General features: G+C 40.5%; 1 protein-coding gene across 16 annotated transcripts in view; it reads left to right on the forward strand.

The window, feature by feature from the left end:
• GULP1 (GULP PTB domain containing engulfment adaptor 1) overlaps nt 1–21,163 on the forward strand; it is a 287,093-nt gene that overhangs the window by 162,919 nt on the left and 103,011 nt on the right. For 10 of the 16 annotated variants that reach the window (XM_048869678.2, XM_048869674.2, XM_048869670.2 and 7 more), the window contains one exon: nt 11,757–11,818. In XM_048869678.2, the coding sequence (XP_048725635.1) occupies nt 11,757–11,818 (62 nt within the window). Of the gene's footprint in view, nt 1–2,334; nt 2,431–3,098; nt 3,174–10,995; nt 11,094–11,756; nt 11,819–21,163 lie in introns of those variants that run through there. The other 6 variants (XM_048869679.2, XM_048869672.2, XM_048869673.2 and 3 more) reach the window with 5 other exon arrangements.

Genomic DNA, 21,163 nt, shown 5'->3' on the forward strand with positions numbered 1-21,163 from the left:
TTGCCAAGAAGGCTAACGGCATACTGGGCTGTATTAGTAGTAGCATTGCCAGCAGATCGCGGGAAGTGATTATTCCCCTCTATTCGGCACTAGTGAGGCCACACCTGGAGTATTGCGTCCAGTTTTGGTCCTCCCACTACAGAAGGGATGTGGACAAATTGGAGAGAGTCCAACAGAGGGCAACGAAAATGATTCGGGGGCTGGAGCTCATGACTTTTGTGGGGAGGCTGAGGGAACTGGGTTTGTTTAGTCTGCAGAAGAGGAGAGGGAGGGAGGATTTGATAGCAGCCTTCAGCTACCTGAAGGGGGGTTCCAAAGAGGATGAAGCTAGGCTGTTTTCAGTGATGGCAGATGACAGAACAAGGAGCAATGGTCTCAAGTTGCAGTGGGAGAGGTCTAGGATGGATATTAGGAAACACTATTTTACTAAGAAGGTGGTGAAACACTGGAATGTGTTACTAAGGGAGGTTGTGGAATCTCCATCCTTAGAGGTTTTTAAGGCCCGACTTGACAAAGCCCTGACTGGGATGATTTAATTAGTGTTGGTCCTGCTTTGAGCAGGGGATTGGACTAGATGACCTCCTGAGGTCTCTTCCAACCCTATGATTCTATATAGGGGAGAGCCAATATATCAATATGGTTTCTGAGAGTAACCATGAGCGAGAAATTCAGAGAAAGTTTCTCGGTAGGGATGTTCTTGAGTTTGTAGGGTTCTGGTCGGATTTCATTTCCGAACTTCATGCGGTTGTACTGCTCCTCTTTGGTCCCATATTTTTCACCATGCAGGAAGCATTAGGCAGCACCTGAGAAAGTTCTAACTCATACAGTATTTTGCAATATATTCTCCTCTCCTTTCTGTGTGTGAGAGGGTAGTTTGGCCCTTTAGTATTTCGAATTTGGTATTTTCCTGTTTGCTAATTTGTCCAAAATATCTGTAGAGCATTCTTATTATAATCATATTATAGGTTCCTACTTATCATAGTATTTTAGGCAGCTCAAAAAAAAAGAGCTCTGATTTTCACCTGAATAAAATAACCAATTTTCCCCTCTGCTAAGCTTAGGAAGCTCCCTCGAGACATAGGTTCATTATTTGCTCTCCAGGCACTGAAGCTGTAGCTTTCTAGAACATAATAGTTTTTTTGAAGAATGTTGAGCCTCTTTATCTCTTTCCATTGCGCGATTCAGGGCCTTAGGACAATTTAAACAGCTTAATGTACATAAGGTCAGATATTTTACATAAAGGCTTTCAAGCTGAAGAATTTGAGCTCTATAACCAATGAATTGTCCATTTAGAATTGGTGTTTGTTATTACCCATTTGTATAGTAAGTTGGACGTTGTGGGCCAAATTTTCAAAACTGGCCACAGAAAAGTGGCTTCAACAGATGCACATGTGCCCAAATCCTGCAGTTATATGGACAAAATGGGGAATTCTTCATGTAGGTAGACAGGCACTTAAACATTTGTGTTAGCACATAGAGGTTTTGTATGTGTGTAAAACTTTCATATAGGCAGTTATGTATTTGAATATCAGTCAGTTAAAAGTCTACAGTGACTTTTTTGGTGGAATGACAAGTTTTGATAATTGTTGGTTAACTTTCATACTAATGCATATTTCTTAATCTTCTGAATTGCCAGCTATCATGAAAAATCATTTCTTGTCTGCTGAATTAAATTTTGGAGATGTATTCACAATGTCATACCCTGATAAGAGTGATAAGGATTATTTCATATTTTGCTCATTCTCTTATGAAACTGCTAGAAAATTAGCAAGAATATCCAATATGATTAAACTTACACCATATTTCTGTCAAACACAAATGCTCTGCCAGGAAAAATGTTATATGTCTATCTGTAAATACATACACTGTCTCAGACATATAGTCTTGTTTTTTATTTAGGTCTTTTTTAATAGTCATCTCGACCATTTTCCCCCCTTTTGGATCCTCCATTCTCAAATTTTGTATCATTGTGGTGATCACTGGATGACTTTGAGTTCATTAACTTTGGAATATTTCCAACAGTTCTATAAGACTAAAGGTGATTTAATAACATCAGATAAATGTTGTTATTCTTTATACCAGAATAAAGTTTGGTGGACACTTTTCCCTTCAAATTTCACTCGTGCAAAAATGTCACTTCATTGTAGTAATATCCAGCAAATCAGAAAAAATTAGCAACATGCTAGAGTACCAAAAGGGAGAAAAATTAACTGAGGTCAACTTTTTACCTAAAGATTTCTCTTTTGAAACTTCAGGGTCAGTTTAAGCATAAGAATGTAGGTAAGCAGCTGTGTTTGTAATTTTTACACTGACAAAAGTCTGTACCTTTCCCAGCCTGAATATCCTGTACATAATGCAGGCAGCAAGATTCCTGTCACCCATTGTGGAGGTCACAACAGTCAACTGAATGGAGCCACCACTTTAGTTAAGGTTACACATGTTCTAATACTGTAACCCCTTTTTGTCCTATGTGAACTTTTGGCTTTGTAATAGAGCGGCAGCATCCCAACAGCTCCATCGTGGCCTGGCTGGCTCTGGAGCCCTTTGCCTCAGTTCCGTCTTCTTCAGGGCTCCGTAACGGGAGACTGCTGAAGATATGGCTTGACCCTCCAGCCAAGTCACAAAAAAATATGATGCCTTCTGGGAGTAACAAGAGTCCAACCAAAAGTCCCAACAAAGAAAAAGCTTCTTCCACTCATCCTGAGCGTCTCTGCAGCCTAACCGTGGTCCTACGCCTCAGGCTAATTAATTATGGGACAGCTCAGGCTGGCCCCATCTCCCCTTTGACTGGGCCAGTGACCCTGTAGCAGGCTGAAATGTTCCATGTTTGATCTCTCTCCAGAAGTGATTTTTTCCCCCTTGGAACACTCTCACAAATTCCCTCTAATAATTTGTGATTTAGGAAAGGGTGGTAAAATATACTTAGAGCTGGTCAAAACTTTTTGATTTTTTTTGGGGGGGGGGGGGGGGAGATGTATCGCAAATTGGAATAAAACATTGAATTTCAAAATTTTCCACAAAATGAATTGTTGGTCTGTGTTCCACACCTACACAGGGGAGCAAGGGGGTGTAAAACACTCTCTTACTTCTCTTTGCAGGCTGACTATACCACAAGTTGCAGTCCTGTGGTGAGAACAGCCACTACAGAACCTCTAACTCGCCCTCTTGCAAAGGTTGGTGGGGAGTGGGTAGTCAAGGATGAAGAATGGATAGAGCTTGGATTCCATCTGCTTCCTCTCTGACTTTGTTCACCTAATGTGCCAACCAGTGCAGTTAAATTGTAATGGAAACAGTAGTACTTTGCACCATGAGTTGGGCTGGCAAAAATTACTTCCCCCTCTGGAGCCTGTGAGGAACGAGGGACCACTCTCAGAGTCGCACTACCATCTCTGGCTTGCTCCTGGAGCAATATAGCCGTACGCTGCCCCTTTCAGGGCTTCTGGCTAAGCCACAACATAGTCATTATGGAGCAGCAGAACTAGTAAGATGCACAAACTGACTAGCTTAACAATTCTAATCCTTTTGTTAAAAAAAAGTTAATACATCATTAAACCTGCACAGTTAGTGTCACAAAAAGTGAAGAAATGCAAAAGCTGAGGATTCATGATCAGTGTTACATATCTATTATTGCTGTTCTTTTTTTCTGCTTAAATATGTAGATCACTTTATTATTATCTATGTCCTAAAATGTATGGCATAAAACACACCGTATATGAGATAAGGTTGTGATAATGTCACTGTTCGAATCTAGCATTTACATTTCCTGACTTTTCGTAATTTTGTAACTATGCAAACTCAACATTGTCTTAATAACATTTTGTTATTTTAATAAGCAGCCATTGAAAGCCATTCATAAGGCCCTGAATCTCATGATGGAAGGACACTGAAAGGCTCTACATTCTGCAAACTTCATTCTGTTCTAGGAAGATAAGACTTCAGTGTCTTGACAAAGAATGAATGCTTGTCTCCAAGAATCACTGGGGGAGGAGAGATACTGAGGGCGAAGGAAAAAAACTCCAGCAACACAACACTTAGTTTTTGTATCACGTATATTTCACTGGGACTTGTGTATGCATGCCTAAGAGCAGAATTTGGTTCATAATTTTGATTGTGTGCTTAATCAGAGTAACCTAGTAACTTTAAAAAATTGCTTTTATTAAATACTTAGGTCGTAGTCAGCATCTGTAATTCTCTGCTCCTACTGTCATTGAGACACACACTGTGGTTGGGTGATAGCAAAATGGATACATGTATGACCACTAATAACACTGTAATTACTGTATGTAAGTGAAAGTTCTGACAATGGTAATCAAATCTCATGCTCCAGGATATAAACTCCTGGCCTGTAGGGGTGAAGAAAAATGTATGTAATATACAGCATTGAGTAATTAACTGATGTGCAATTTGCAGGAGCTCACCTTTCTCTGCAATAAGTTACTAATGGAGGCAAGATACATCATTAGATGAACCAATAGGGTGTTCATTTTTGTGTGTCCTATTGTGAAGTTTGTCTTTACTGATATGAAGATAGATAACCAAATTCAAAAAAGAATGTATACAGTGTGGAAGTGACTACCCTGATACCTGTTCCTTGTCATTCATACAGAGGTATTGACACAGTGGAGATTGCTTTTGTTCAGAAGACTAACGTTATGAGATGTGCTGGGAGAGCAGAGTTAAGCAGAGTGAACTGTAGCATAAACAGCTAGGGAACTAAGATACTGGCATTAGTGCTAGGGAAGTGTTGATCCCCAACCGAAGTAATAATGCAAAACTGTTTTGGTCTTTAATTGAAAAAATTAGTCTAACTATCCCTCTCCTCCCTTGGTGTAGCTGGTACAGATGGTAGTACTATTCAGTTTGGAGTGGGGGTCACCGCACTGGAAGTAGTAACCACTGACACCTTTAACAGTGCCCCCTCATGCAGATTTCACATGAAAGGTTGTCAAGGCCATCTTCTAACTTCCTGTGCAAGTAAAGACACTGTGTTTTAATAAATTTTATTGGCCCAAATCCTGTTGACTTCAAAGAGTGTTTTGCCGTGGTAAGGATTGCTGGATTTGTCCCATAGTTACTGCATAAGTGGTTTTGATGGTAAAGTTTCCCACAATCAGTATGCCCCTAAAACACCTCTAATTGGTTCTTCCTGTTTCCATATACCGTGATACTTTGACCACGCATTAGGCAATGCAGATCATGACAGAATCATTGTTCATTCTAGAGGGGGATACGTGTCGTCGTGAACTGAGCTAAAACACATTTGAACAATCCTACTATCCCTTACATTTTCAGAATGTTATCCATGCAACTCACATTGGGTCAGTCCTTTCATAGAATCATTGAATATCAAGGTTGGAAGGGAACTCAGGAAGTCATCTAGTCCAACCCCCTGCTCAAAGCAGGACCAATCCCCAACTAAATCATCCAAGCCAGGGCTTTGTCAAGCCTGATCTTAAAAACCTCTAAGGAAGGCGATTCCACCACTTCCCTAGGTAATCCATTCCAGTGTTTCACTACCTTCCTAGTAAAAGAGTGTTTCCTAATATCCAACCTAAGCCTCCCCCACTCCAACTTGAGACCATTGCTCCTTGTTCTGTCATCTGGTACCACAGAGAACAGTCTAGATCCATCCTATTTGGAACCCCCTTTCAGGTAGATGATAGCAGTTATCAAATCCTCCCTCATTCTTCTCTTCTGCCAACTAAATAATCCTAGTTCCCTCAGCCTCTCCTCATAAGTCATGTGCTTCAGCCCCCTAATCATTTTTGTTGCCCTCCACTGGACTCACTCTTTCCAATTTTTCCACATCTTTCTTGTAGTGTGGGGCCGAAAACTGGATACAGTACTCCAGATGAGGCCTCACCAGTGCCGAATAGAGGGGAATGATCTCGTCCCTAAATCTGCTAGCAATACTCCTACTTATACAGCCGAAAATGCCGTTACCCTACTTGGCAACAATTGACTCATATCCAGCTTCTCGTCCACTGTAACCCCTAGGTCCTTTTCTTCAGAACTGCTGCCTAGCCGCTCGGTCCTTAGTCTGTAGCAGTGCATAGGATTCTTCCATCCTAAGTGCAGGACTCTGCACTTGTCCTTGTTGAACCTCATCAGTTTTCTTTTGGCCCAATCCTCTAATTTGTCTAGGTCCTTCTGTATCCTATCCCTACCCTCCAGTGTATCTACCACTCCTCCCAGTTTAGTGTCATCTGCAAACTTGCTGAGGGTGCAGTCCACACCATCCTCCAGATCATTAATTAAGATATTGAACAAAACCAGCCTCAGGACCGACCCATGGGGCACTCTGCTTGATACTGGCTACCAACTAGACATGGAGCCATTGATCTCTACTTGTTGAGCCCAACAATCTAGCCAGCTTTCTATCCACCTTATAGTTCATTCATCCAGCCCATACTTCTTTAACTTGTTTACAATGCTGGTGCAGTATAGGAGAAGAGGGCATAAGGAGCCAATCCTGCCCAGCCGCAGAGCATCTGTGTAATGGCAGGACATTAATTCAGTCTAGCTATCAATAAAACTCTAGGAGAAGGGCCTTGCTATTGCAAGTTTTTATGCAGCATTTTCAAGAAGACTTAATCTGTTGGCTTGGGGTATTGCCAATCCCAAGTACATACCACTCAGTTGTCCTTTCCCTCTTTGCTGCCTTATAGCAGAAGAATATATGTGGGATCCACTACACAGCCAGTATTTCCCTTTTCCTAGCCTTTGCGCACTCCCAAAATATTCAATGTAGAATTTTACTTTTATGTTTTAATGGGCTTTGGCTGAAGTTCATCGTGGTCAGAAATATATGGGCTTCTATCTTACCTCATTATGCAAGTTCCTCTCTAATGTGTGTAAACAAATTCCTTTTTCATTTAAACAGAAGGCTGTTATGCCCAGTGTTGTGCCCGCATGTTGCTCTGAAGTCATTCATACTACCAGGGGTACTGAAAGCTATGAATTTATTAGTTCAAATTGCCTTTAGCCATTCAGTAAACTCAAGCCTAGTACACTACAACATTTTTTAAAAATTTCTTTCAGTATATTATATGTGTATGTTTGCTAGCTTGATTTAGGTTTCAAGTTCTTCTGTGCTGGGGCCTTACTGTTTTATATGTCTGTAAAGCATTAGCACACAGTTGGTGCTATATAAGTGATACAATAATAATAATAATAATTAATATATCATCAGCTGTTTGTTTTTGTTGATTGCATTATAAAGTTCTGTTTTGTTTTATATTTGAGAATGAATAATGAAGTACTAAATTAAGAAGCCCTGTTAAAATTAATTTTAAAAGGAAGGAATGAGGGAGCAGAACAAACTGCATTTTACTCTTGAAAGAATTCATATATTAAATTGAGTATTCCTGTTTTGTTTTCTCATAATGTTCAGTGTGGCTTTTTGATGCAATGTCTCTGCCATTTTCTGGATTTTATATATCTAAAATGGCCTTGTTTTCCTGTTGCCTTGAAGTGAGATGAAATCACAGCAAAATTTTAAAAAGATGCTGCAAGACAGTGCCAGAAAGCAAATCAGAACTTAGCATGCAAGGGAAAAATAAGGGTTAGGACAGGGGTAGGCAAACTATGGCCCGGGGACCACATCTGGCCCTCCAGACGTTTTAATTGGGCCTTGAGCTCCCGCCGGGGAGTGGGGTCCAGGGTTTGCCCCACTCTGCGCAGCTCCCACAAGCAGTAGCATGTTCCCCCTCGGACTCCTACACGTAGGGGCAGCCAAGGGGCTCCGCACGCCGCCCCTGCAGCTCCCATTGGCTGGGAACCGTGGCCAATGGGAGCTGCAGGGGCAGTACCTGCAGACAGGGTACCCCCAACCGCTCAGCCCCACCCCAGATCCTGCACCCCCAGCTGGAGCTCTCACCCCCTCCTGTACCCCAACCCGCAATTTCATGACCATTCATGGCCCTCCATACAATTTCCATACCCAGATGTGGCCCTCGGGCCAAAAAGTTTGCCCACCCCTGGGTTAGGAGATATTTCTTGTGACTTTTCAGTATATCTTCACCATTTATGTGAATTTTGCCTAAGCATGGCCTTGCTTTATGATGCAAACAGTGCTGTCAACCTGCAGCCACAAGCAGCCCCATGCTAATGGGATTCCAATGCTAGTGTAAGGTTTACAGCTAATGCTCCAATGTCCCTCTTGTGTGTCCACGAGCTGCTACTTGCTAACTAAGGGCATGTCTACACTGCCTCCCAGTTTGGACTATGGGGTTGTGCATAGGAGTATTACACCAAAGTGCTGTGCTGTCACTCCCCTGTGTGGACACTGCGAGCACAAACTAAAAGGTTCCTACCTCATGTAAATATAGTCCTGTTTGAAGAGAACTACGGAAATGCGAACTAGGAACCTTCTAGTGTCCTGCAGTGTCCGCATGGGTGAGTTAAAGTGTATGCATCCGACGAAGTGAGCTGTAGCTCACGAAAGCTTATGCTCAGATAAATTGGTTAGTTTCTAAGGTGCCACAAGTCCTCCTGTTCTTCTTATATACATAGACATCTGATGGTATCCCACTGAAGTCAGTGGAAATTTTACAGTCATAAGAAATGCAGAACCATTAAAACATTTTCATTAATATTTTAAATTCACATTTCAAGGTAGGTTGTCCTGTGTAATTGTGCACTGCTTTGGAACTGCACTCATTTAAAGAACAGGGAGAAGTCCAGTTCTCAGTATGTCTTGTCTGTACTGTAATCGTGGAGTGTGATTACAGCTCGTTATGACATATCTGAGCTAGTTTTAATCTATTTAGCTACAAGTCCAGAGCAGTGAAGCTCTGGCATTGTGAGCTTTGGTGTGGGCTAGCTCCATGAGTAATTACTCATGGTGGGTTTGTCTAGCCTGCGTTGGAGCATGAACTGCCACAGCGTCACTGCTCCGGTACCTGAGCTAGCTAGATTAAAGCTGTATCAGGCTGGGCTGTAATTACACCAAGTGATTTCAATATAGACACACTCATCTGACCTCTCTCTCTTAATTTGGACCTTCCTGCTCCCTGGCAAACCCACTTTTCCCTCATCTCCCTATAAATAGTGTACTGATTTTTAAAACTATGATTCTTTAAAAAAAATATAATATATAAAACCAAATTAATCTTGGCTATGACGCTTTATCCTTTATTTTTTGTCTTCCAACTGTATTGATTATTAATTTAAAAAAATTTCATTACATCCTGGTGATCCCAGAACAACACATCACATCAGGGCCATTGACAGCTGATTTAATGTAGAGAAGTCTTCAGCTCAGAAATTATGCTGAGAGATTAGCTCAGCACACAGCAAACCCAGGATCAGGGGAGCAGAAAGGTCACTGTTGCATACACTTCCTCTCTCCCCGCCTTACCCCCCTGTTATGCTGTGTGCTCCTCAACCATAGCCAAAAGCGCATTTATAGATACTGTAAAATATCAAATATTAAATTATACCACTTTAAGGAACAAGTAGCTAAATCTTGTTCTTTCATGCAAGAGCTTCACTTTCAAAGAATACTGCTTTGTATGCTACAGGACAGATTCAGTTTTTTTTTATACACACACCTTCCATTGAGTGGTGATTTTGTTATGAAAGTGACTGTGTAAAAATAGGTTTCAGAGTAGCAGCCGTGTTAGTCTGTATTCGCAAAAAGAAAAGGAGTACTAGTGGCACCTTAGAGACTAACCAATTTATTTGGGCATAAGCTTTCGTGAGCCACGAAGCATAAGCTTTCGTGAGCTATGCATTATGCTTATGCTCAAATAAATTGGTTAGTCTCTAAGGTGCCACTAGTACTCCTTTTCTTTTTGTGTAAAGATATATATCTTACAAATCAGATCTGCTCCTTATGCACATTCAGAGGTATAGCTCTTTGTTTAGTTAAAAAAATAAGTTTTACTGCTTTTACTCCTGTTAAGACTGCAAGAGCAAGCACAACTCAGAGAGAATGAGCTGGATTTTATTCATCCTTGTGTGTTATCAACAGAAAAAGTTAATTATTTAGTTATATCTGTGAAAACTCACTGAAGGCAAAGGGAATTGCATGTGCTTATTCAAGGGCAGAATTTTGCCTTATGCTACTCTTGTGGTGGTTCATTCAATGAGGTTCCAGATTCTGCTTCCATAACTCATGCTAACTGAAATGAGAATAGTCATATGTATAAGTAAGCGCTACTCACTGAGAGTAAAGTAATTCATCACAAATTTTTAAAAATCAGGAATGCCATGTAGTTATTTGAAAAAAATGGCCCCAAGCCAAACATTTAATTTCTCCTCTACATCGTGTTTTAAGTGGATTTCTAAAATTCTGGTGTTCAGAATTATTCTTCTGAAACTTTAGCAGATTAGTTTTACATAAAATAGGCATTTTAAAATAGTCATTACAAAGAAAAGGAAAGGCAAATGTGTTTCACTGAGCAGTTAACACATGCTGTCAAAGCATAATAAAATTCACAGCAGGAAAAGTAAGACAATAGTGTACATTTCTTAGATGGATCATTAAAGGAAAATATGCAATTTTATTTAGGCCATCCAGTGAAAGATTAAAGTTTTAAACTCTGTAGCTAATTGTTAACATGGTTTAAGACATCATTTTTTTACAGGAACCTTCCCTGTAGAAATATTGGAGATAACAGTTTTGTTTTTGATTTATTGTTTTTTATTGATTTTTGAAGAAATGAATACAATAGAGAAATCTAAGAAAAACAGTCTTCTAGATATACAACATAATACATCAGAATAAAGGTAATATGCAGTCAATGTTTGGAACATCTGCATGGTGAAGAAAATATCAGAAAGACAAGGGCAAACCACCTTGGATTGAAATACCACTTTTATAGGGAGGAGGAGGAAATCCAGAGATCAGGGCTCCAGATCTGATTTTAAGTTCAGTGAAAGGTAATTAAAATGGAAAATCTCATAAATGCCCAGGATGAAAAGTTAAGTTATTATATACCATTAAAAAGTCACAAAGCCTTTCTGGATAGTCAAATTTGTTTCTTATCTAGATTGATGTCGCTTATCTGGTCTTATCTTGTCTCCTGAAATAATGGAGTTACGGGACGAATTTGACGTTCATTTTCCAGCAAGAATTTTACCTAGCGGTCAGTGTTAAGCATAGTTTGTCATCACTATTCTAATACTATTCCCATAATATTTTGACATATTATAATTAGTTAGAAGCAGCTGAAGCCTTGTACAGCCAAGGTATGTGATTTTAAATTGACATGCGGGGATCTGCATTCATGCTTGTAAAAGGAAGCTCTTTCACATGACTGTGTATCTGCTGTAACTCCAATACCAAACAACTCTGCTGATTATTTTCTGTTTGGTTAGAGATAAGGTACAGCAATTCTACAAAGTGGTAGTACTTTGGAGAGGAAGGATGCTCCAGTGTAGAGTACTAGCCTGGGACTGGGGAAACCTGGATTCAAGTGCCTGATCTGCCACAGACTTTCTGTGGGATTATGGACAAGTTTGTTAGCGCCAGAGTTTTAAAGGTATTTAGGTGCCTAATGATGTAAATAGGTATCTTTTGGCATCAGAGAGTCAGGCACCTTGGCACTTTTGAAAATCCAAGTAGTACCTCACAGGGATAAATTTATTAAAGTCTGTGAGGTGCTGAGATAATGTGGCCCTTTATTATTACCTGCGATAGAAATATACTTATCTGAATAAAATTAGGATGACTGATGCATTTAAAGTTACAATAAGAATCAATAAGGCATTTAATCTAGTGCAATTTTTTTTGTTTTGCTTTTTTGCAGACAAAACATGGATGCACACTCCTGAGGCTTTATCCAAGCATTATATTCCCTACAATGCAAAGGTAAGAAAATGTCAATTAGTTTCCTCTTTGTTTAAATTTTTAAAAATAAAATGAAAGGAAATTTTGAAATAAAAAGTCATTTTGAATAGAAAAATTGAAACGTTTAATTTTGAAAATGTCAAAATGCTTCAATTTTTTTGATTTTCTTTTACTGAAACAGTTCAGCGAAATCAACCCGAATTTGTGAAATGTTTCAATATTCCCAAATCTGCTTTTTAGTTTTATTTGTTTGCTGGAAAAACTTTCAGGCAAAAAATGTCACCCAGTTCTGCTTGGTGGATTCACTGCTGCATGGATTCTCTTCCTCTCCTCACAAGGAGTGCTGCCAATGCATCAAGCTACTTCAGCTCATCAGAGAGGTTCCTCAGCCAGCCCGTGGTCTTAGCGATGAGGATTCCTTCCTCATCCCCTATACATCTGACCAGCACCTGTTGTTCTGATTGTGTGCTGGGCCTCTGATTTGTCCTGTAGAGGCAGGTGATGAGAGACTGTTACAAAGATTTCAAATTTTGAAGGTTGTCACATCAGACTGATAACAAGATTTTGTGCTATAAGCTGGGGACTTATCAGTTGGAAGCAACAGAAGAGGACAAAGACCTGGGTGTACTGGTTGATCACAGGATGACTATGAACCATCAATGTAATATGGCCATGAAAAAGGCAAATGCAGCCCTATGATGCATCAGGCAAGGTATTTCCAGTAGAGACAGGAAGTGTTAGTACCATTACACACGGCACTGGTGCAGAGAAGGGCTACTAGGATGATCCAAGGAATGGAAAACCTATCTTTTGAGAGGAAACTCAAAGAGTCTGGCTAGTTCAGTCTAAACCAGGGGTTCTCAAACTTCATCGCACTGTGACCCCCTTCTGACAGCAAAGTTACTGCATGACCCCCAGAAGGGGAGCAGAGACCAGGCCCCACTGCCTTGGGTGGGAAGAGAAGGGGCCACAGCCCGAGCCCCACTGCCCGAGGTGGACCTCAGGCTTCAGCTTCAGCCTGGGTCCCAGCAAGTCTAATGCTGGCCCTGGCGACCCCATTAAAATGGGGTCACGACCCACATTGGGGTCCCAACTCACAGTTTGAGAACCGCTGGTCTAAACAAAAGAAAACTGAGGGGAGATATAAGTGCTCTCTATAAATACATCAGAGGGGTAAAGGAGGAGGAGTTATTTAAGTTAAGCACCAATGTGGACACAAGAACAAATGGATATAAACTGGCCATCAATAAGTTTAGGCTCGAATTAGGCGAAGGTTTCTAACCATCAGAGGAGTGAAGTTCTGGAACAGCCTTCCAAGGGGAGCAGTGGGGACATAAAACCTAACTGACTTCAAGACTGAGCTTGATATGTTTATGGAGAGGATCGTATGATTGGACTGCCTACAATGGCATGTGGCCCATCAGCTACTGCCAGTAGCAAAAATCCCAATGGCTAGAGATGGGACACTAGATAGGAAGGGCTCTGAGTTACTACAGATAATTCTTTCCCAAGTATCTGCTTGATGGGTCTTGCCTACCTGCTCAGGGTCTAACTGATTGCCATATTTGAGTTTGGGAAGGAATTTTTCCCTGGGTCAGATTGGCAGAGACTCTGGGGTTTCTTCACCTTCCTCTGCAGCATGGGGCACGGGTCACTTGCAGGTTTAAACCAGTGTAAATGGTGAATTCTCTGTAACTTGAATCTTTAAACCATGATCTGAGGACTTCAGTAACTCAGCCACAGGTTAGGGGTCCATTACAGAAGTGGGTGGGTGAGGTTCTGTAGCCTACAATTTGCAGGAGGTCAGACTAGATGATCACAATGGTCCACTCTGACTTTAAAGTCTAGGAGTCTGAATCTTCCTGTCATAGATATTTGGTGGAATCATTGTTTCATCCATGTGTCAAGAGCAAAACCGTAACTGGACTTTGATCTCATAAAATAAATGTCCATGACCAAGTTACCTCCTCCATCTTCATTTTTCTTCTCTAGCTCTGATTTCTTTCTTGAATCTGTATAGAGGCAGAGGAATCTCATAGATAGGAGTTGATACAGGTATTCTGGAAAGTATTTGAAAATGCAGAAGGAAACAAAGAAACAGTGGATGGCACAGTAATACCCATAAAAACAACAGTCCAGCATCAACAATTGTTAATGGAAATAATATTCAGTGGAAGACTATCTTCAGGTTTATTGTAAAGGTCAGTCATTCCAAGCAGATATCTATTTGGCTGAATGCATTCTCTAGTATATCTACCATTTAGTATGTGTTCACAACATCTAAGTTGTATTGGGTCTCTCTGTTACTTACCTTGAGCATTGGCAGATTGTGCAGCATACTCACCAGGATATCTTTGTAACTTCTCCAGTGCTGAGAGCATGCAACTGGTTTCCATCAATGCAGCACATTGGTATAAAATGTTTGGCTGATATATCATAAATGAGGCTGCGAGTCTGTCACGAAGGTCATGGAATCCGTGACCTCTGTGACTTCTGTATCCGCTGGTGCTGGCTCAGCCCCTGGGCCAGCAGCAGCAGTTTGAGTGTGTGGGCAGGGGCTAGCGGTAGGGGGTTGGGTGGTGCAGGGAGCGGGGAGGGGCACTTACCTGGGGTGGGAGGCTCCCCGGCTCCCACTGGCATGCCCCCTCTGCAGCTCCTAGGTGGTGGAGGGGTTGGGGGGGTGGGTCTCCGTGCCCACAAGCCTTGCCCCCGCAGCTCCCACTGGCTGAAGCTCCCGGCCAATAGGAGCTGCGGCAGCAGGTGCTTGTGGTAGGAGCTGCAGTGCCCCTGCCCTGGCCCCTGCCTCTGCCACCTAGGTGCTGCAGGGACGTGGAACCGGGTCAGAAGCCACTGACAGCCCCACCACCCGCCCCTCCAGCACAGACTCCGGGTCGCGTGCTGTGTCACGGCCCAACTCCTCCCACCAGCACCAGCGGGGGTCCCGGGCTGCGCACTGCACCATGGATCACCACCCCCCAGCATCAGTAGGGTCCCGGACCACCTTCCCCAGCACCAGTGATGCCCCTGGACCTCCCTCCCCAGCGCACCCATGGCCCCCTGCCCAAGTTTTAGTCACAGCGGGTATTTTTAGTAAAAGTCATGGACAGGTCACTGGCCCGTGAATTTTTGTTTATGGCCCGTGACGTGGCTATGACTTTTTTACTAAAAATACCCGTGACTAAAACATAGCCTTAATCATAAACAAGCCTCTGCACATGCTTTGCTAGAAGCACCACAGCAATAATCACAAGCTCATTAAATAGAATCTTTCAAAATTTCGCTTTTGTCTTGCAAAGACCAGTTGTTTCTCAGCAGTCAGCATTGCTATCAATTCAGGTGCCAGTCATGCTATTATCTTGTATTTTGAAAACAATATTGTAAGATTTAGGGAGCAAAAATCTATAAAAATGGAATACCACTTGTAACGGATCAGTCAGCGAGAGTGCCTGATTTTGAAACTACTATATTGATTCCTCTATTTATAAGCCTATATTTCAAAATAATAGCCCCAGAATTAAATTAATTACATTAAGTATAAATGTATGATGCTATAGTGTAGCAGTAGTATGATTTCTAATGGTAAAGAATTATTATTTTACTCAGGATGAGCTTTTTACATGGATTACAAAAACAGGCTGTTATTCATTTACAATATGAATATAAAACCCAATATCCAGCTCTAATATTTGAAACATTTGGCTCCCCACCAATGGCAATAATTTTCCTGGCTGCAACAGAAAGACTGAAATCCAGATCCTCAGCTGGTGTAAATCGGCATAGATCCACTGAGGCCAATGAGCTGTGCAAGTTTACACCAGTTAAGGATCTGTCTTTTCAATCCCAACTTTAAAGTGTCATTTTCATTACATTTTCTTGGCTTCCAATATTTTTCTTAGCTTTTAAGATTAAGGACATACATACATAAGTCCATCATTACTTTTTGTAGCACTCCAATTTGGTAACTCTATAATACTAAAAAGTGTATCCAACCAATTGAATATATTGTGCAAAATAATGGAACAAGCTTACGAAGCATTTATGAAGTTCCTGAGACTGGGCTCAATAGTTTTTAGAAAGTGCTTACTGGCCACATAAATAGTACCCCATTGAGAATTCTACAGTATTGCGTATCCTATCTCCTCCTGCATTTGAACACTGTCACAGAACGATACCGTGACACTATTTCTCATGGGAATGATTGGATAAGGTAATTAGTTTCGTGAAAAGAAATAAAGATGAACTGCTTAAAAAGTCAAACAGAATAAAGCTTTATTATGGAAAATAATACCATAGAATCACATCCAAGTACATAACTCAGTTTAAATCAGCTAAACTAAAATAAATTCTCCAGAATAAAAAAAAGGAGTATACTAAGAATTTTTCCCGATTTTTTTTCAAAAAGTTAATGTTTTTTTCTGAGATGATGGAGAAGAAAATAAATTGGTAGTACATAACCAGAAATACTTTTTTTTTTTAAATGGCAGTGTACGTGCAATACATTACTATAGGTCTTTTTATATAAAAAGGCCAAGCAAAAGCAAATTCAGTGCAAGCTGAAAGGCCTAGCACCTTGCAGAATGGAGCTTTTATGTACAAATTGTAGAAGATTCATTGATAGTTTCTTTTTCTTTTTTTTTGTTGTTGTTGCTTTAGAAAGTCCTTTTCATATATTTTAATAAAGAATTGGCAATGTATTATACTTCAGAGCACAGCATAGGCAACTTTAGTTGGGGTCCATGGCTGTAATTGCATCCACAGAAATCAGGCCAGGTCAGAACAAACCCAAGTGGTGGTATGATCTGGCACACGAGGTTGCAGTGCTATTCAGGTTTTGTTCCTGCCATTGATGGTGTGGGAAGTGACTAGCCTGCCCCAGACAGGCCCAGATCCAGTTGTTGCTGCCACTAGCATAATTGCATCAGGCCCAAAGTGACCCACAGGGCTGAAGTTCAGCAAGACGTGGGATGGGGAACAGCCCCCCAGCAGCACTGCCCTGCTTTTATTCCCCACAGATTGGGCAGCAACTCCACAGGGCTGGGCCCTCTCTGATCCTCCCCTCTCCTCCGCCCCTACCCCCCGCCATCCCGTCTCCATCCCAAGTGGGATGGCAGCAACACCACAAGCCTGGGCACTCACTGACGCTCCCTGGTCCTTCATTCACACGCCTATTGAATCGAATGGCTACACCCACTCCTGCAGCACAGCAAGTCCTAGACTCCCCACACAAACACACACACACACACGCTACTGATGTGTTATTTATTAAAGAGTCTACCTCCAAAGGCAGAGTTCTATGATTTCATTTGTTCCCACTAGGGATGAAATCCTGGCACTATAGAGTCAAAGGGAGTTTTGCATTGTTCTCAATTTAAAATTCAGAGAAGTGCTTTTTGTTTTGGTTTTTATAAACCTAAACATTTGAGATTCCGGCCAGGAAAGATAAGAATGACTCCAGATGTTATTTCAAAAGAAGGGCTTTGTGCTAGTTTCCACCACTGTCCTATCCTGCTCCCACTGAAGTCAATGACAGAAAGCTTGCAATGACTTCAGTGGAATCAGGACTGAGGGTGTTTTCAAGATGTAACTGTGCTGGAAGCTTAAATGGGTGATAAAAAGCATTTTTGAGCTAAAGGGAGGCAAGCTTTATAAAAAATTAAATATTTCTCATTGATGTAATTCTCATAGTGCCTTGTAATTAAAAAACAGATTGATGAATTGTCTTCAAACTTTTGAGAAAAATTCTCCTTTGCCTTAAAGGTAATTCTGGGCGTTTTCAGGTTCAACACATTTTCCAAGACAAAATGATTAGGGTGATTAAAATAGAGTTTTATAACAGACTCTGGTTGCACCTTTAGTTATGGAAAGATTGCTCTCTCTCCATAATCTTCCCCTACTGAACTAAGGTATGTGTTCTGCCAATAGCAAGTTATTTCTTCCCAAAGCAGCAATAACTCTACAGTGTCACTTCGGTAGTACATTATATTGTTTTTCCATATTTCATATGTAATCATTTGGCTATTCGCTGACTTCTTTCATATTTCCATAGGGGGCATGCACACACGTTTGTGCTTTTTATTGGATCTGCCACATGGGTCCAATATTAGTGCTGGTGGCTGGCATCATGGTAAGAAGATGGTTTTGGGATTACACTGCGGCTGGAGGCTATTATTGTCATACTTTACTATACATGCCACACTAAACTCACGGGAATGTACTGCCCAAAGACTGATAATGGCTTGGTGATGTATGAGGCAACCATGTTTTCAAATCAGTTTCAGGCTTATTTTCTTTCCACCACTTAAAACTTCAAGTTTGAGCTATGGATGAATTTGTTGATTCTCACCCAAGTTCATACTTGTCATTTAAAATAATAATAATAACCTTCCAGAAAAAGTTGTTGTGACCCATCTGTGCTACCCTACCTTTGACAATCAATCATTTGAAAACATTCCAGACAGTACACATATCCCTACACAAAATGCCATCAGGGATATTTCATCCCCATTACTAAATGTGCAGTTTGGAATTAGAAATCTATAATACAAGCTAGATATGTAACAAGCACCAAATGCATTACAATTACATATCTAGCAACAAAATATTGCCTGAGAAAGTTATGTGGTATCAATCCTGGCCATAACACACAAACTTTATTCATTGCAGTCTAAACTGATTCATTTTTATCTGATAACACTTTCTCCATCATATGTTAGTCCTGGACTAAGCTCAAAAGTTTTGCCAGAAGAGCTATGTTGGTTAGGAGGGTGAAAAAAATCACACCCCTAACCAATATAGCAATGCTGGGAAAAGTCCTGGTATAGACACAGTTATAAATTGGCAAAAAAAGTGCTTTTTCTGGTATAGTTTATTTCACTCAGAACACTGGAAGAAACTATACCTGCAAATACTCTTGCCCAAATAAGCTGCCATCACCATTAGGAGGATTTCCTAGTATAGCTGTGCCTAGGTAGCTTTCGAGAGTCAACAAGGCCTTATTCTCTTATAGCTTTCTGCCTTATAGGTCTGTCAGATTCTGAACGCCCGTGGTTTATTTCCTTTTTTCCGTCGTGATTTTCCTTTTAAGCCGATACATTTATCTCAGTTCCTCTTTCTGTTAATGACGCTTTCCTCTGGAATTCCTATTTATGCCTATTATAAATTAGGGTGCCATTGGATGAGGGTAGCCCCATGATGACTGATATTAGCATGAGGAATAATTCTAAAATTGTAATAAATATATCACAAACAAAGGAGGCAAATGACAGAGTCTGGAATGACTATGGTCTTGGGCAGGTAAAAATAAATGAGACAATGCAAAGGGAAATTGTATACCATTTTCAAGAAAACTAAATGTAAAGAATGCCGGAAATGACAAGACACGGTAAAATAAAATAATAAAGATTAGAAGGTAAATGTTAGGTATAGTGAGACATTCTGAAGAGAGCTCCAAAATATCAGAAGTAAGAAACTAATGAAAGAGAAAGGGAGAACATAACAGGACATATAATGAGACATAGGAAAAGAAGATAATCATATTAAAATAATTATATTAACATTGTTTCAAATAATTTTCATTAAATAATACCAAAATATTCTAGATATCTTCATATTAATGTAGCAAATGTTTAAACACACAATAAACTCAGTATTGAAAGAAAAATTAAATAATAGGCAGGGCAGAAAATTAAAATTAGTGCAAGAAAATGTAGATCCATAGTTATTGTATTATATTAGGATCCCTAGCTTTGGGTTCCATTGTGCCAGATAGAACAAACACATAGTAAGAGACATTTCCTTCCCCCAGAGAATCTTGAACTTTAGATCTCCAAAGAGAACTGCATGGAAAAACCCTCTGTGACTTCAGAGGGCCGGGAGAGTCTGCCTGTGCAGTTGTGTTTTGAGGGATCAAACATTTGAATAACAAGAAAACAGAGGGTGGGAGAAAGGAGGGGAACTGAAGTACAGAGGGATTAAGGAGCGAGATTTTCAAAGGAACTCACCTGTCACGGAGGCAGCTAAATGGGCCAGATTTTCCAAAGTTCTCAGATCCCAACACTTCCCATTTCTCTCATTGTTCTCAGTGGAAGTGGGTGGATGCTGAGCACTTCTGAAAATCTGGCCACTTATTAGGTCCTTACATGGGAGCTTTACGGTACCAAGCTCTTTTGAAAACCTGGTCCTCAATGACTTGCCCAACGTTACTCAGGAAAGCTGCAGCAGAGCCAAGAATTGAACCCAGATCTCCTGAGTGTCAGTCCATTCTTTTAACCACAAAACTGAGGGATAGCTCAGTGGTTTGAGCATTGGCCTGCTAAACCCAGAATTGTGATTTCAATCCTTGAGGGGGGCCATTTAGGGATCTGGGGCAAAAATTGGGGATTGGTCCTGCTTTGAGCAGGAGTTGGACTAGATGATCTCCTGAGGTCCCTTCCAACCCTGATATTCTGGTAATATTCTGACCCTCTCTGCTGGTAAACTGTCCTGTCAATAATTAAGAGATTATGGTGCAGTAATATAAATAATATGTACAGAATATAGCACCTATGAATGGAGGCGTCCAAATTCAAAAACACATGCACACTGTGTGTGCCAGTCAAGCATACACACAAATGTACAATGCATGTGCACAAGTCAGGGTAGCTTGCATACCTTAATAGGTATGTGGCTACTGGCTAGTGTATGTGTACAAATGTTTGCCTTATATGTGCATTCGTTTCAGCTCACCCACAATCTTTGGATAATTTGGACCATATTTCATATATGCCGCTATGGAGAAAAACTTCAAAGATTTTGTATTCCTACTTCCTTTTTAAGATATCTGCAGGCTAAGTTTATAATATCAATGCCCACATCAGAGTACTACTGTTGTACTAGTTACAGGCATCCAGGGAAATATGTGCAAAAGATTTGGCAAAGATATACTTTCATAAGATAATTCATATATGATAAATAATTGAAATAAAGAGAAAACACTTAGCTACTTCTAATTTCTGAAACCCAAACTTTGAGCAAATACTCCTATACCTGGAACTTGATCTGTAACTAAGCTAATGTGCCATCAACTGAATATAGTTTTAATAAATAGGTGGCCAATGTGCCATCAAGGCATAGCCACAACTCTGACTTTCAACAGTATTCAGTTAGTTTGTTCTAAAGTTTGTTCAGTGCTGGTTTGAATGAAATGTTATGGCATACAATTTGCTCATTTCTCCAAATGTGCATTCCTGTCCCTTGCTTAAAAAAAAAAAAGATAAAATAAAAGCAACATTGGTCAAATATCTTTGCCTGATTCTGATCTCAGTTACATTAGTGAATTATTGCCTTATTGGAATTAAGCTTTATATATAGCTTTAATTCCAATAAGGC

The sequence above is a fragment of the Caretta caretta genome, chromosome 11, assembly GCF_965140235.1.
Source record: "Caretta caretta isolate rCarCar2 chromosome 11, rCarCar1.hap1, whole genome shotgun sequence".
NCBI classification, from domain to species: Eukaryota; Metazoa; Chordata; order Testudines; family Cheloniidae; genus Caretta; species Caretta caretta.